The 17,082-nt window shown below is 38.9% G+C and overlaps 2 protein-coding genes across 4 annotated transcripts in view; both read right to left on the reverse strand.

The window, feature by feature from the left end:
• Window positions 1-6,756, reverse strand: part of grtp1a (growth hormone regulated TBC protein 1a) — a 6,801-nt gene extending 45 nt beyond the window's left edge. Inside the window, exons 1-8 of the mRNA XM_051887456.1 lie at window positions 6,290-6,756; window positions 5,342-5,493; window positions 3,160-3,318; window positions 2,938-3,062; window positions 1,756-1,852; window positions 643-815; window positions 382-567; window positions 1-271 (exon numbers count right to left, since the gene is read on the reverse strand). The exon at window positions 1-271 is cut by the window's left edge and continues 45 nt beyond it. Of these exons, the coding sequence (XP_051743416.1) occupies window positions 179-271; window positions 382-567; window positions 643-815; window positions 1,756-1,852; window positions 2,938-3,062; window positions 3,160-3,318; window positions 5,342-5,493; window positions 6,290-6,375 (1,071 nt within the window). The 5' untranslated portion in view covers window positions 6,376-6,756 and the 3' untranslated portion in view covers window positions 1-178. The remainder of the gene's footprint in view (window positions 272-381; window positions 568-642; window positions 816-1,755; window positions 1,853-2,937; window positions 3,063-3,159; window positions 3,319-5,341; window positions 5,494-6,289) is intronic.
• Window positions 6,757-8,747: 1,991 nt separating this feature from the next.
• Window positions 8,748-16,997, reverse strand: adprhl1 (ADP-ribosylhydrolase like 1). 3 transcript variants are annotated; one of them, XM_051887236.1, is made up of 8 exons: window positions 16,427-16,997; window positions 15,181-15,345; window positions 14,325-14,450; window positions 14,112-14,252; window positions 13,913-14,037; window positions 13,107-13,239; window positions 12,793-12,946; window positions 8,748-11,836 (listed from the first exon to the last, which is right to left on the reverse strand). In XM_051887236.1, exons 1-8 carry the CDS (start codon window positions 16,638-16,640, stop codon window positions 10,720-10,722), a joined length of 2,175 nt encoding a protein of 724 aa, XP_051743196.1. In that variant the 5' UTR covers window positions 16,641-16,997; the 3' UTR covers window positions 8,748-10,719. The 3 variants fall into 3 exon arrangements, with proteins under 3 accessions (XP_051743196.1, XP_051743185.1, XP_051743207.1); XM_051887225.1 differs by having other exon boundaries at window positions 8,748-11,857; XM_051887247.1 differs by lacking the exon at window positions 8,748-11,836 and having other exon boundaries at window positions 12,454-12,946.
• Between the last annotated feature and the right edge of the window lie 85 nt (window positions 16,998-17,082).

Genomic DNA, 17,082 nt, shown 5'->3' on the forward strand with positions numbered 1-17,082 from the left:
GAAGAAATGATTGTGGTTCAACCTAAAGACATCTTCAGTCCAGCATCTGTGATTATTCTACATCTATACACACATTCTACAAACGTAAGAAAATACACATCTTCATGATGGAGTCTGTTAGTGCACACTACTGAGTGAGCGTCTGCAGACTAACAGTGGGAATGTTTGAGCGTTGAAGTCAGGATTCGCCGGCGATGATCCGCGCGCGGCAGCTCTCGCGCAGCTTCGACACGGTGGCCTTGGAGAGACTCCCGGGCTCCAGGAAGATCGCCTGGGAAACAATGAGACTCGTTTGGTTCGGATGGCAGCGTTCACACTTATTCAAATGAAGCGCACAAACAGAGCAAGTAGTTTAAATAATCGAGCAGTCACGAGCTTCACCTGCATGAAAGCGTGGCAGTCCTCGACGAAGGCGCCTCTGGTGATGCGTTTGAAGCGCTCGCAGATGTCCGGCAGGTTCTGCGCCTGCAGAATCACGTCCTGATGGTGGCGGATCAGAGTCAGAGCCACGCGGAACAGGATCTTGGAGCCCTCGTAGAACAGACAGTCCCAGATCCGCAGCACCGTCTGATGGGAGCACAAACAGAGAGGGTCATTGCTGAGCTGCTGGGTCACATGATCGCGCCTAGGCCGCTCCGTTACCTCCACTGGCAGGACGTCGATGAAGAGGCAGATGAACCAGCGCGAGACCACCAGAGTCCACATGACGCCGTGATCCTGCATGAGCCGCCACACCGCGGGAACCTTCGCCCGCACCAGCTCGCCCAGAACCTCCTGATCCGCCTTCAGACCCAGCATGGCCGGAGAGTAGTAATCTGACACGGGTGAGGAGGAAATAACGAACACTGAACAGCGTTTTCCAGTGTAGATGAACTCTACATACTCGTTTCACTGTGAAGTTTGTGAAGCATCTAAACCAGCGTCTGCAGGACCTCGGAGGATTCAAATTATTTAATTATATTTAAACATAATTCAAACTTGATTAAAATGCAAACAGAAGAAAAAATGTAATTGTATAAAAATAATTAAAACTAAGTTAAAATGCTAAAAAAAGCAAATTATTTAATTATATTAAAAAAGTAAACCTAATGCTAAATACAAAATATAATTTAATTATATTAAAAATAATTCAACTTAATTAAAATGCTAAAAACACACAAAAAACTATTTAACTGTATTAAAAATGGTTAAAAATCTATTATATTAAAGATAATTAATCCTAAATTAAAATGCTAAAAAAATGCAAATTATTTCATTAAAAAGAAGTAAACGTAATGCTAAAAACCAGATATGATTTAAAAATTAAATAAACTTAGTTAAAAATAAACTGAAATTGTTTCCTTTTTAGTCTCAATAAGTATTTTTTTTACAGAATCTTATAGAATCACAAAATTGATCACGTTTAAGTTATTTAATATTTCAGCATCAGAAACTCCAGAGGAAACGTCCAAATGTTTGAGACGGACGGTTGAACAGACACGACACTCGTCTATATGACTGTTTCAGCATCATGTGTCATCAGACGAGTGTGATCTGAGTTCCAGCAGGAACAGGAAGTGAGGTGTGTCTCCCGCGGCCTAACAGGATCAGACCATGTGACCTGAGCCGGAGTTTATTCATAGACGTGAGCTCAGAATAGATCTGCTCGTGTCACACACACACACTGTGACCTCTAATGAGCCGAGTGTGTGTGTGTGTGTGTGTGTGTATATGAACACCTGACGGTGAACGCTGAGGAGGAAACAGGAAACACACCTGGCAGGATTCTTCCCAGCAGCGCCTCCATCAGCCAGAAGGACGTCTCCTCGTCTTTACTGATGATGATCAGATATCCTGCGATGAAGTTCATTCCCTGCCAGAAAACACCCGCGACAAGATTTCATTATATTAAAGACAATTAAAACTCAGTTAAAATGCTAAAAGAACATCATTTAGCTATATTAGAAATAAAACTTAATGCTAAAAACAAAACATTAACTGTATTACAATATATTAAAACTGCATTAAAATACTAAAAAAAAAAAAAAAAAAAGAATAACTATATTAGAAATAATTAAATCTTAATTCTAAAAAAGTAAAACAATTAAATTAAAAACAAATGAACAATTAAAATGCTAAAAACAAAAAATATTTAACTATATTAAAAATAATTAAAATGGGTAAAATTAAAAAATAACAAAACAAAAAAAATCAATCTTAAAGATAATTAAAGCTGAAGTAAAAATGAAAATTATTTAATTATATTAAAAATAAGTAGAACTTGCTGCTAAAAACAAAACATTAAATAAATTAAAAATAATTTACACTTAATTAAAACGCTAAAAACAAAACAAAAATTTAATTATATTAAAAATAATTAAAACTGAATTAAAATGCTATAAAAACCTAAACATTTAAGTGTATTAGAAATAATTAAACTTAATTTTTAAAAACAAAAGAATCTTTAAATATATTGAAGATAATTAAACAGGTTAAATTATCAAATTAAATTATATTAAAATAAGTAAAATGTAATGCTATAAACAAAAAAATAATTATATTAAAAACAATTAAAACAACTCAAAGTAAACTCAAATAATATTTCTTTTCCCCTCATTAACTATTTTTATTCCAAAACACACAGAATCAGAGTCATGTGATCAAGGCTTTTGACTCGACTTGTTTTGACTCTGAAACATTCGTTCATCTGCTCGATCATTTGCATTGGAAATATTTCACAAACTTTGCATTGCTGAAATAAACAGAAACAACAGTGGACACGAGATCCACGTATCCCAGCATGCTCGACTCTCCTGACGCATCTGAACACTAAAGATCCATTCCAGATGATTCTCCTGGACAACAGCTGTTCAGTCATGTGACCGTACCTCACAGTAACAGCTGTTCAGTCATGTGATCGTACCTCACAGTAACAGCGGTTCAGTCATGTGACCGTACCTGACAGTAGCCCACGGCTTTATCATGCTGTCCGTACGCCACCAGCACATTATACAGCGCCGCCTGCAGGCACGGATCCGCCGAACGTCGGAAGTTCACGTTGTCTGGGAAGGTTCTGTGCAGATCTGCACACGCACACACACACACACACACACACACACACAGTTCATTTCCTGGAGATTGTGTCATGAGTTTAATAACTAATAATGATGATGTTCTGACCGGTGCGGATGCTCTCCAGCAGTTTGGGGTCGTGTTGAGCGTCCAGCAGAGAGCGATAATACCCAGGGTTCCTCTCCATCCGCTCCTGCGCTCCGCTGGACACCATCCACACCAGCGGCCGGTGCTCGTTCGGAACGCCCTTCCGTACGTACCGCTTCACTGCACACACACACACACACACACACACACACAACGTCATCAGTGATAACTACTGTACATATGGACGCTTTCCACACTTCTGTTGTTCTCAGAAGCACAAGTCGACTTCTGAACGGGAGACGACAGAATATGATTTCTGCAATAATTCATATAATCACAGAAGACTGAGATAGACGTTTATAGTTCAGATATAAACACTGACGTCTACAGCAGTGATCAAAATAGAGCAAATCACCTTTTGAAAGTAACTTGACGCTTCAAATAAAGACTGAATCAATCGCCGATTCATCTCGAACAAGCCTTTATGAGTGAGTCATTGAATCATTCAAGCGATTTGTTTATAAACGCAGATTCATCCAGTACTGAAACAAAGGTGCGTCCCAATTCACGTACTTATGCACTATTCTATGATGTTTTTAAGTACAAATAGTGTGAATAGTGCGCTCACAGAAAATTCCAAAAAGAAAAAGTGCACTTTAAATACCCGGATGATGCACTAAATTAACGGAAAAAATGAAGTATGTAATGTTGGACACTTCATGCACTCAACTGTCACAGCTTTAATTACGTTGCGGAGGGGGAGGGGGGATCAGACTCTGATGTTAAATGACAAAATAAACGTGTAAAATTCACACACTACATGGATGAGTACATAATAGTGTATAGGCCAAGTGCATAGTGTATAGTGCGTCATTTGGGACGCAACTCAAGTCTTTACGAGTGAGTCATTGAATCATTCATTCAAGAGATTTAAAAAAAAAAAAAATGAAACAAGTGAAGTTTTTATAAATGAATAATTTAATCATTTAAGAGATTTGTTCATAAACGCTGATTCATCCAGTTATGAAACGAGGCTGCATCCAAAATCACATTCTGATTTCCCTACTATATAGTAGCCAAAAACTAGTATGTGACAAAAGAAGCATGTCTGAATTCACAGTACTCATAAAAGAGTAGGCAAAAAGTACCTGGATGACCTCCTACTTCCAGCATACAATGGACACTTTACTATCCCATGAGGCCACAGCAGTGAAGTGATGCAACTGATGCTGATAGGTCACATGATCATGACAACATGGCAGATGTAGTACGTCAGACTACATTCATACTATATAGAACACACTTTTTAGCGGCCGTGAAGTAATTATTCAAAATAAGTACCTACTCAAGAGAGTGTGTGATTTGAGACGCAGCCCTAGTCTTTATGACTGAGTCATTGAATCATTCATTCAAGAGATTTGTTCATAAATGCTGATTCATTCCATAATGAAACAAATCTTTATGAGTGAGTCATTGAATCATTCATTTAAACAATTAAAAATAATAATAATAAACATTTAGTCAGAACCTCATGTAAATGACGTTTTATTTCTGTTTATTTCTGTTCATAATTGTGATGTTTTAAACAAAAAAATCGTGATTCGCAATTTATCCAGAATCGTGCAGCTCTACTATATTATATTTATAATATAATATAGATTATCACAGTCTGTGAAAAGTAGTCCATTAGCATCATAAAGTCTGAATTAAAGGGACAGTTCACCCAAAAATGACAATTCATCATTCCAAACTTGTTGTGAATTTATTTCTTCTCTGCAACATGAAGGAGGATATTCTGAGTCTCAGTCAGTGTTCAGAACATCAGCTTGTGCAGGAGAAATAAACTCATACAGGCCTGGAACGACATGATGGTGATTTTTGAGTGAACTGTCCCTTTAAATGTGTCCTGGAGAACATCACATGATCTCACACCAGTGTTACTGTACTGTCGGTGAGACACTATGAGAGGTTTATATATATATATATATATTGAATTGTGTTCAATGTTTTCATTTTAAAGTTTTAGTAATTCTAGTGTGTGTTTTTGTCATATTTATTAGTTTTTTTTAAATATGTATATACAGTTTTTATTGATTTTTATTTCGGTTTTAGTTATTTTAGTACATCAGATGTTGGTTTTGGTTGAGTTGAGGTGGTAAACAGATCTGTTGATGAATATTAATGAGAGTGATGTCACACACACCCTTGAGGTTCCGGTCCACGCGCCGCTTCCCCTGCAGCAGTTTGGACCATTTGATGGATCTTCTGGTGAGAACGGCCAGATACTCGGACATCAGCTCCTCGTACGACTCGTAGTCAAAGTCATCTGAGCGCTGGAACCCGTACGGGTCCACACTGAAACACACACACACAACACTGACCGACTCTCCGATCTGATGACTCTGACTCCACAGGAAAGCAGGTGAAGCTCTCGAACGTTCCTCAGGTGAGGAGATCATGTGACACACTTACAGCAGGTTAACTGGGTAAACTGAAACTTCACAATCTCATACAAATGTTCAACAAAGACCTGTGTCATTGGGAAACACCTGGGAAAACTGACACCTGTGTGTGTGTGTGTGTGTGTGTGTGAGAGTGTTTTTAAAAACTTGTTTTTTAAGACATCAAATAGAAATGTATGTATGATAATGTAATTTGTATTAATTTATTTGACTTCAGAAACATGCTGATCATATACTTGTGTTTAATCAGGACTCTCTGAACAGTAAAATAATATTTTTCGAAGTTGTAATAAAACAAAAACAAAGATTACTGCAGTACATTTTACCAGAAAATACTATTTCAGTTTTTCTACTTCAAAATGTCATGTTTATTTCATTCAGTTTCTTGTAATTGTTTGTGAAATTTATTAGTGAAAATTATGGAACCCAAAAATCATGCTTTGGTAAATCTTAATTATGACATAAGAAGTTAAAATTATGACAGTCATCGACATATGACAGTTTCGACATTTTGTCATCATTTCGACTTTTTATTCTCATTATGACTTTGTAAGTCATAATTTCGGCGTTTTTTACCAAAGCATGACTTTGTTCTTAATGGGCTTTCATAAAAAAAATTGTTTCCAGACCAAATTATGTTCAGTGTGTGTTTAGTGATCATGTAGTGTGTAGTGTGTAGTGTGCAGTACCTGTCCAGTCTCTCTCTGGCGGTGCTCGGCACGTTAATGCGGAGCTGCGGCTGATTGGAGCTCCGCGTCCCGTTGCGCTGCTCCATGATCAGTCCTCAGAGCTCCGGGACTCCGGGACTCCATTCACAGCAGTCCCGCGCCGCTCATGGACGCGACCGACTCTCTGCCGCGCGTCACGTAAGTGAAACTTTTCCCACGCCACAGTAACAGTAATGGCCCCTTCTGCTCTCCCGCGGGACAGACAGAGATCCCGGATCAACCTGTCGCGTGCGCCGATAATAACATCCACACTGACTGAACTCGAACTTTATCAAATCGACTCTTGTGGTTGTTGTTTTAAGCGCGCGTTTGTACGCCGGGCGCGCGCATCATTCACTCCGAACACTTTGCCAAGCAACACGATTAATTTCTCCAGGGGAGCCGAAGAAGGGCACACGTCAATCAAACCAAGAGGCGGGGCTGTGAGCGCGAAGACCACGCCCCTCGCCACGCAATCTTTCGCACGTCAGTCAAACAGAGGGGCGGGATTTGTGATCAAAGGTTACGCCTCTTCGTCGCGCAGTGTTTTTACCAGAACTTTAAACAAACTGCGACTAAAATAAACTCTTGTGTGAGTTTGACTGTAATCAGGAGTTTATGAACAGGAAATCAGGTGACTGCAAGTTTACTGACAAAAATGGACCACGGAAGTATTAGTTTAAGCAGGAGTTTTCGATCCTTCAGGTGCCACAGACCCCAAATATTTTTTTCTATTCACTATAATTATGTACAGTAATGTATTATTTAATTATTTTTATTTATATTCAAAATTATTTATATATTTTAATTTAAATTATCTAATAGATTAATATATAATATAATAGATTAATAAAACTAATGATTTTACTCAATTTATTTATTTATTTTAATGTAATTTATGTACTTATTTAGTTTAATTTTTTAACTACTTTAAGCCTAAAATATGACAATACTCGCCAGTTATCCTTTATAAACACTGAAATTAATATTATAAATCTAAAATTACTTTATATTGTTACTTTAATTAATTTATATTATTCAAAATTATTTATATATTTTTATTTTAAATTAATCTACTAGATGAATAACTAATATTTGTTTTATTTATTTATTTTAATGTAATTTATCTACTTATTTTGTTTTTTTACAGTTTTTTCTACACTTTTCTCTGTCTCTCACTTGCGGCCCCTGAGGGCCCCGGACCCCTGACTTTAAATAAATACTCTGGCATATGAATATGGTCAGTCTGACATTGAAATAAACAATGTTTTTGAAAAATGGCATGTATTAAATGACAAAAATGAAGTGTCTCAGACTTTTTGGCCCCTCTGTATATTAAAGTACCGTGGTATTACCACTACAGTAGCTTGTAAAGGTTGTGTGGGCAGTTAATGTGTGTCTTTGTTGTTAATTATAAAGGTTCACTACTATAATGATTAACTCCCCTCAGAAACAGTATTTTTATGATGGTTTACAGGTTGATTGTGTCAGTGTTTCTGTTTGGCTGTCCTAGTAAATCCTGCTGATCCGGGTCCAGTTGAGGCCGGTGAACTGAGTGGATTAACCACAGACGTTTGATTATTCCAGGAACACAGACTCCATGTTTCCGAGCGTGTGTTTTCTCTGAACTGATGGGTGATTTGCCGTGTTTTGAGATGGAAATCTGCTGTTATTGAAGTGCCTGTTTATTCCTGTCGTTCCATATTTGCCCGTCTATTCCGGTCAGTGTTTGACAGTATTAACCGGGGGAAATGAGGTCGGCCGGTTAAACATGCAGCATATGCAGCACCTTAAACTGATCAGATTAACTGGAGCACACGCTGTGATCTGACAGATGAGATGAACAACAGATACACATAAAAACATATACGTGTCATGAGTTAGTCATGTGATCCTGCTGTGGTCTGACACACCTTTATTATGATCAGGGTGTGTCTGTGTTTATAGAGCTCACGCTGACTTCAACCGTTTACACGTGAATTCACATGAGAGACATTTAGAAGCAGACGTTGATCATGATTATTGATGGTTTCTATAGATGTGTGGCCTGTTAGTTCACTTTACTGTTTACTAATTCTGCATAATTTAAAGTTTTTTATTTAGTTTTCTCCCTTTTATGAATTGCACAACACAGAAACAGAATCACCGAACAGCAGGAATCTGAGGAAGTGAATAAACTCCGACAGCTGGTTATATCTTACCCAGAACTCACACAAACCAACTGTTTTGCACTGTGTGAAAATAAACACAAAAGTCGATTTACATGAGCCCCACAGCCACTGTTTTGTGAATGAAATATATTGTTTGTTGTGCGTAAATTTAGACAAAAAATAAGCCTGTTCAGACCAAGAACGATAACTATATTTGGGTGAATGGGTCATTTTTTTTATCCAAAGGCCTTAATAATAATAAAAAACAAAGATATGACATCCAAAGTATGTAAGGTAGTACAACTAGATCTCTTTTATTGAATCCAAAAGGTTTTAATTATATTTTACTACATATAAAGGTATTTTAAAGATTTTTAAGTGACAAAAGGTCATTCGGTTTAAGGCCAATACAGCCATTTCATTTGTGATTAAAATATCTTAAAATGTAATAAATGTATATATTTTTTATTCTGGCATGATTTTATAACATCATATATCAACATAGTGCAAAATGGTGTTAAAATTATGTGTAGAAGTCGTTGCTTTGTTATGAGAAAGAATGTCCAGAGAAATTAATTTCATTGATGTCATTTGGAGTAACCAATATAAAGGGATGATTTTTGATCAAGTCATGTGGTCAATATCATGTGACAGGATGTGACATCATTCAGACACCTGCAAAGGACCACATGGTCATGAAGCAAAGTAACTAACTCTCTCTTAACTATTTGAAGAATTATTGTTTTCACTTGATCATACGCATGAAACATCATTTCATTCGGTACAACCGCTATAAAACATGGAAAATGTTGTAATATTTTAAAAACTTGTACTAAATATAAAATGTTTAATTGTTCTTTTGCTAGCTAGCTAGATATCAGCCTGTTAGCATTGTTTGAAAATATCGTCATTCGGTGTAACCAAAGTTTTGGTTAAACCGAATGACTTTTTTGGTGACAAATTTTGTCCATCTTGTGTTAATTGATTATAAAAGCCACATAATCTCATTAATACTTAATAAACCTTCAAAATTAATTATATCTCCATTATGTTTTTACACTTTTAAAAAGCTTATTCGTCAATGACCCATTTGAGTCCACACTAACGAGCGATAACGGTCTGTTTATTCTGAGCTGCGATTACATGTTTTTGCTGTTCTTGTTGCATTTACACGCTTTAACCAGCAGATGTCCTCAGCTTTCTATGTTTCAAGTGTAATGATCTAATCTAACAGTGAATTTATCTGACGAAGTCAATATAGTGGAATAAAAACAACACCTAGTCTTTTTCACTGCAGCTTCAAAGAAAGTAAGACAATGTTGTCGAAACTAGCGCTGGATGCCTGTGGTAATTTTATTTTACACTGTTTGCTAATGATCTCATCTCCATTTATTATACTTCTCTCGCCGTTTATTCCATTTATGACCGATTGTTTTCCATATTTTCTTTAAAGTATCATTGATTAAAAAAGGGGGTTTGACTCGTCAAAGAGGATTTTTCTGGACCTCAGCGATAGATTTAAAATGGCAGATGTGCGCCATTTTAAACGCTCGAGCCGTTAAATTCGAATGGATTCTGATTGGCTGTCAGTGTGGAAACAGCTGGAAAAAATAATTCTGAAAGTGATATCGTTTCTCTATATCGTTACCGTTACAGCTATTCTTTTATATTTAGAACTATATCTTTATCGTTATCTTTACAGTCATCATTCTTGGTGTGAACGGGCCTAACAGAGTCCACAACTATAATGATAACGGCACAGAATCACTTTCAGAACGATTTTTTTTTCCAGATAAAACGATAAAAACACTGACAGCCAATCAAAATCCATCCAGCGCGAGCATTTAAAGCGACAGACTACAAAACTGAGAGTAAACAGAACGATATTGTGCGTTAATGTGAACGCTAGTTATCGTTCTTGTTGTGAATGTGCCTTAAACCCTGTATTTTCTTGGTGAACGTTAGCTAAAACGTTAAGGAAATGTTTTCTGTATTTTATCATTCTTCAAACATTATCGAAACGGTACTTTTGAATGTTCTGAAACAAGTAAAAACATTTAGAAAACGTTAGACGTTTCAGAAAAATGTTCCATGAACGATGTATAAATAATGTTTTGAGAACATTATTAAAGACCATATAACATTGAACAAACGCTACTGGAAGAACGTTTGAGAGAACGTTCTGAGAACATTCCCTATTGACTGGATATGACTCATCCAACATAGTTGATTTTGGTATAATAAATAATCACATAACAGTCTTCAGAAGTTGAAGGTGTCGGTGAATCGGATGGTTTTGTGGATGTAGGAGCGTCCTTCTGAAGGGCTGCAGTAATTCATGGTCCTGTACTTCGGTGTTTCTCCTGTCGACGGATGACATGCGTTCTCGTCATTCGTTCCAAGAAGGGAAATCTGACCGTCTGAGGAGAAACACTCGTGAGGAGGAAGATCCTGTTCTCCATCAGAGCGTCTGGATGAACTCAAGCTGAGCGAGAGCAGCTCGTCGTCCTCGTGTGTTTCGGTCACAGCGGGTGAGAAGCGGGTGTTTAAAGCGAGCTCTTCTGAAGGCGACGGCGGCGTATCATCCAGATCCCAGCTGTGATCGTCCTGAAGAGCGGCTGAAGGTTGCTTGCAGTTTTCTGAGGTTGTGATTTGTGGCAGATCTTCTCGAGGTTCCTGTAGGATCTGTGTGCTGGAAGTCTGTCCGAGAGGTTTCACTGACGTCCAGACCTCAGGAGACGAGGACAGAGCATCTCCGTTGAGCCGTTCCTCCGCTTGTCTCTCTCTCATCTCTGGACTGAAGGCCTCACTCAGGTCCTCTTTGACATGTGTTCCTGTAGTCTGACATCTGTGTTGCTTCAGTACGTTCAGCGTATGATTCGATTTGCTGTTGTGTTTCTTGATCTTGTACGTCGAATGGCTTAGAGTCTCGAACGCCTTGATGATGCTGTTTAATGCGCCTGTACGCGTCAGTTTCTTTACATCTTTATTCTCCACCGCCGCCGCTGCAAATTTATCCAGGACATCCTGAACCCGGCCTTTTCTCCTCATCCAAGGTCTTGAGTTCGCTCTCAGCCCATTTGTGTCTGTAATACGTCGTTCTCTGGTGTTCAGAGATCCCACTTCTCGTCTGCGGGTGATCGCCGGCTTCGGAGCGCTCTTCAGAAACTTGGATCGGAGGAGCTGGAAGGCGGAGAGACGAGGACCGGCTCGCGCCATCGCTGAAGGAGAGGCCGGTGGCTCCCGGGTTTGGTACAGCAGGAGATTCTCCAGGATGGCCCTGACCTCCGGACGCGTCGAGCGATCCAGGATCAGCCGCTTCACGGATCGCCGGTCCAGCATTGGGATGACGGAGGGCGGCCGGCCGTCTCTCTGATCTCTGTGGAATAAAAGTGTGTTTCTGTGGAGCAACACATCAGACTTCTGCTTGACTTGTGCTTTACCACATATTGTAGTACTGGTCATAAATTAAGGTATTTAAACACTGTGAAACCTGTTTGGAAACAGTACGGCTCGATTTTTGTGATATCAACTTCAAATTTGGAACAGAAAAGGGTGAGAGTTAACAGGTTAATACATGTGACTGTCATCAGTATCATTATCCAAAATTGTTGAATTAAAAGTCTTTAATTGAGATTTTAAGGAAAGTGTCTTATGTTCAGTGAAGAGCTCATAAATAAGACTTCAAATGAATCTGAATGAATTGTGAACCATGTCAGTCACTGAACTAGACCCGCCCACTGCTGCATTGACCACGCCCTGTTTTCCCCTAACTCCACCCTCCAAAGATATAACAGCCAACCCAAAACCATGAAAACCTGCATTTCTGATTGGCTGAAGCGACTCTTTCAGTGCTGTCCATTATATATAGAGACGTTTCATGTTTGCTATTACAAAATCATCACTTACATCAACATTAAGAGTTTTGTTTTGGTTATTAATGCTTTTAACTGGTATATAATGAGAAATATTTGATATGCTAATAAACAAAAGAAACATTTTTTATTTGATTTAATGATGTTTGAACAGCAGCTGATAATAGCCAAAGAGAGTTGACCAGGTTAACATGAGTTTAGCGCCACCTTGTGTCCATCAAGTTATTCAGATTTGTAAGATTGTATCACCTTTCATTTGTTTTCATTATTTAACTAATTCACTAACAATGGAAAATACTTATAAAGCAGAAAGAAAACTTTTATTATTTTTGTGTATTTTCCAACCACTACACATTTAAGATAATCATGTTGCCTAATATAAAGTCCATAAAGCGCATGAATGTGTGATTAACTCATTCATGTTAATACAGAAGGTGACAGACAGAGTCCAGCGCTTTACTTCTCTACTGCTGCCGCTCGGTATAATCGCCTTCCCAGATCTTCCAGTTTGTCTCTTTTGTCCAGATCCTGATAGAGTCCAGCAGGAACCGGACTGATCCCGTAGAGCAGGCCGAACAGACAGCCGGCGATCAGACCCGTCGCGCTGCTCTCACCTGAAACATCACCGATCAGTCAACGTTCACACACCTTCTGATCTAAAGGCTTCCGGTTAAATGACAAGTGTCAATCATTACAAAACAAAACTGTTCATTTAAATTTGATCTAAAACTATTTCAGCTTCATGCGATGGCGTTTTAATGAAGCGTTCCTGACCTCCGTGAAACATGGCCCGTTTGCACAGCGTCTCCCAGCTGGATCCGGCGGCGAGCAGAGCGTCGTACGCGATCATGGGAGCGTCGTGACCCCTGCGGCCCGGACAGCCTTCAGAACTCCAGCGCTTGTACATCTGAACACACACATCAGCACCAGAACCTGTGAGCTCACGCGGGTTCAGTCAGTCCTGTGTGATGAGCTCATGTGAGGAACCCGAAGGACTGGAGTAATTACATGAAGTCACGATTATGAGATAAAAATAAATATGAGACAAAAAGTCTCAATTATAACAGTCAAAATTATGTTGTTAAAAGGTGTAACTGACATGTAAAAATTATGAGATAGTCATAATTGACAAAGTCATAATTATGTGATAAATCTTTTTAATCTTAAAAAGATAAAAATTGAGATACAAAATCAAAATTATGAGCTAAAAAATCAATGATAAAAGTTAAAATTCAGACAAAAAGTTACAATTATGAACTTAAAACTCAAAATTATAAGATAGTAAGCCATGAGACAAAAAGTCACATTATGAGATAGTTATAATTATGAGATAAAAAGACCTAATATTTAAATAAAAAGTCATAATTAAGCCATAAAAAGTAGAAATTGTGAGATACTAAGTCATTGTGAGATTAAAAAAAAGTAAAAATATGAAATGATAGAGTGATAATTATGTCAAAATTATGCTGCAAAAAGTTGAAATTATGACATAAAAGTTTTTTATGTCATAATTATGATTTAAATGTCAGTGTTAATGTGATTAATCCAGGACTGCGGTGGGATGAATGTGTGTGTTTGACCTTGTCTGTCTCTTCAGCGTCGTATGGCTCAGGAAACATGGCTTTACTCTCGCCGTCTTCTATCCCTCTCTCCTCCAGATAAAACTGCCATTTGGCCTCGAAGTAAAACCACTTCTCCTGGTATTCTGGACAGCAGAAGGAAACACGTCAAAACTTTATTGTGTTGTTCTTACGCTGTCAGAAGTCCAGAGCCGCTCACCTGCCATGTGTCGGATGGTTTTCCTGCAGTATTCCTCGGCTTTGGGAATGACCGTCAAGAGGTCACGACCCCAGCTCTGCAGCGGTTTGCCCTGTATCGCGTATGAGGCGAAGAGAGCGGTGCACAGAGAGCCCAGGAACCCTGCGCACAGAACAGACCCGTCAGTGAAGGATTGATGGAGTGATGCGTGTTCCTCGTGTCATGATGCCACACCTATAGGGTGATTGTGGGTCATTCTGCCCGTCTCGATGCTCACTTCAACCAGATTGTCCAGCCGCTCGGGCTGCCAGTAGCGCATGCCCACACACATGGCTTTAGTCGCAGCTCCGTGACCAGATCCTGCAGGAACAACAACATCAGACTGGAGCAAACAGGATGAGGAAAGGCATTTCATACAGTTGAATTTTAAGTATGATAAAAAGTCACATTATGAGATAAAAAGTCATAATTATGACAAAAATTCATAATTATGACAAAAAGTCTTAATTATGAGACAGTCCCATTATGAGAAAAAACTCACATTATGACATAAAAAGTCATAAAAATATAAATATATGAAAAAAATATAAATATGACAAAAATAATTATGACAAAAAGTCTTAATTATGAGATAAAAAGTCTTAATTATGAGATAACTCACATTATGAGAAGTCATAATTATGATAAAAGTCTTAATTATGAGATGAAAACATCATAATTATGACAAAAAGTCTTAATTATGAGATAAAAAGTCATAATTATGACAAAATATCTTAATAATGAGATAAAGTCACATTATGAGAAAAAACATCATAATTAAGACAAAAAGTCTTAATTATGAGATAAGGACTCACATTATGAGATAAAGTCATAATTATGACAAAAAGTCTTAATTATGAGATAAAAAGTCACACTATGAGATAAAAAGTCATAATTATAACAAAATTTCTTAATTATGAGATAAAAACTCACATTATGAGATAAAGTCATAATTATGAATTTGACTTTGAGACAGAATTTGAATGTTGGATTGAAGAAGCCGAATGACAGACAGATAGATAGATAGATAGATAGATAGATAGATGTCTACCTTTCTCGTTGAACGGCGTGTGCCAGGCTAACAGGAAGTTGTTGGGCTTGAGGTTGGCGCATCCCTCCACAGTGCTGGGCTCCGGAGCTCGACCCTGCAGACTCACCATGGCCTCCACATAGAGCCGCACCAGCTCCCGGTACAGATCCTCTAGACACCAGTAATCTGATGATGTTACAGACACACACAGGATCAAATCCTCCGGCTGCTGGAGCACGAGAGGCATCCGCAGCAGCGGTCATCATGTGTCAGGACTAGTTTAGCAGTGATTAACCGCGGCTGATTACAGTGTTTGTGTGAGGAGGATGGAAGGCATTTCCAGCGCATTAGTGCTCCTCAGGGACCGCGGCAGAAAACAGATGAAGGCCACACGGACTCTCGTGTGTCATGACAGGAAGCTCAATTAGGAGCTGATTAACTTCTGCAGACTCAACATAATCAATACGTGACACTGATATAGCTGTTTATCTGATGCATTATGTGTCAGGGAACGTTCTGGCAAAGTTATGCACGAACGTTCTTCTAACGTTAATAGAGCGTTTGTTCACTCAGGCTCTATTTCGAGTCTGCTGGACCAGGACTGAAGGGGTTTCGGTGGTCCTGCTGGATTACGCCGCCCTGAAGCCCGTTATTTACGACAGTCACGGAGATTAGTGTGTGTCACGGCACATTAGAACCCAAACCGGTGGCCGTGACCCGCAGCTCTATTCTGGGTGGGTTATCAGCGTGAGTCATGCAGAGGAAAGATCGCAGTATTATGATCAATCCACATTTCAGAGGGAGTTAGAGAGGGATTTCACATGCATTCATCCCTATTCTGAGAGCAAACACTCGCAGAGAGCTTACAAATGTTTTATATTTATAGATATCGCATACTGTGTTCTGACATGACAATGGAAAAAAGTGTCAGAAATACAACTATTGTGTGTTCATGTTAGTTTCTTCTGCTCACCAAGGCTGATCAAAAATACAGTAAAAATTGTGAAAAATGATTATAATTTAAAACAGCTGTTTTCTATGTGAATATATAGTGAACTGTAATTTATATCCTGTGATCAAAGCTGAATTTTCAGCATCATTACTCCAGTCTTCAGTGTCACATTTTATTTTTCAGGATTCTTTGATGAATAGAAGGTTCAAAAGAACAGCATTTATTTGAAACAGAATCCTTTGTAACATTATAAATGTCACTTTTGATCAATTTAATGCATTTAAAAGTATTATTTTTCTCTCTGAACAGTCTCACCGGTGATCAGGCCCTCTGCGGTGGTCATGTGCATCAAGACTCCGTCGCTGAGCGGCCAGTGGTCAGCGTCCAACTTCAAGGCCTCGAGGCCCCCGAGAGCGGCGAGCTCCTTCTGGATCTGAGTCCCCGAGGTGCACATTTCCCACCGGCCTTTGCGGTATCCTAGGGCATCTCCCACTCCTCCGAGAACCATGGCAGCCTGGAACTTTTCCATGAAGGTGCTGGAGATCCTACAGCATCAAATCAAGCTCCTGAAAGGCTGGAGGTGACCTTGGTCCAGCTGCGTTGAGCTGCTCTGTGTGTGACGGAGGTTCATCATCTGAACTCGCTCCAGACGTTATCAGCGGCTCTTTGTGTGGCGGCACTGGGCTGCGATCAGGTGTCTCCTAAAAAGGCAATGGCCATGGCAGCAGGATAAGAGCTCTGTCAGCGGCATTACAGTCCCACACACACTAAACATGCCAGAGACGGATTATGGTGCAGTCTTCCTGCTCTTGTTGTCAGTGATTCATTAGTGTGTGTTATTATAATCAGAATGTAATAATTTTCTGTGCCTTTTCAGCTGAACTCCGGTGAGTAACGCACACTTTTTATAACCCTGTCTTCACGTAAAAAGATGGGTTGTTTTACAGTAATGGTCAAAAGTTTGGAATAAT

This window comes from Ctenopharyngodon idella, chromosome 1 (genome assembly GCF_019924925.1).
Source record: "Ctenopharyngodon idella isolate HZGC_01 chromosome 1, HZGC01, whole genome shotgun sequence".
NCBI classification, from domain to species: domain Eukaryota; kingdom Metazoa; phylum Chordata; class Actinopteri; order Cypriniformes; family Xenocyprididae; genus Ctenopharyngodon; species Ctenopharyngodon idella.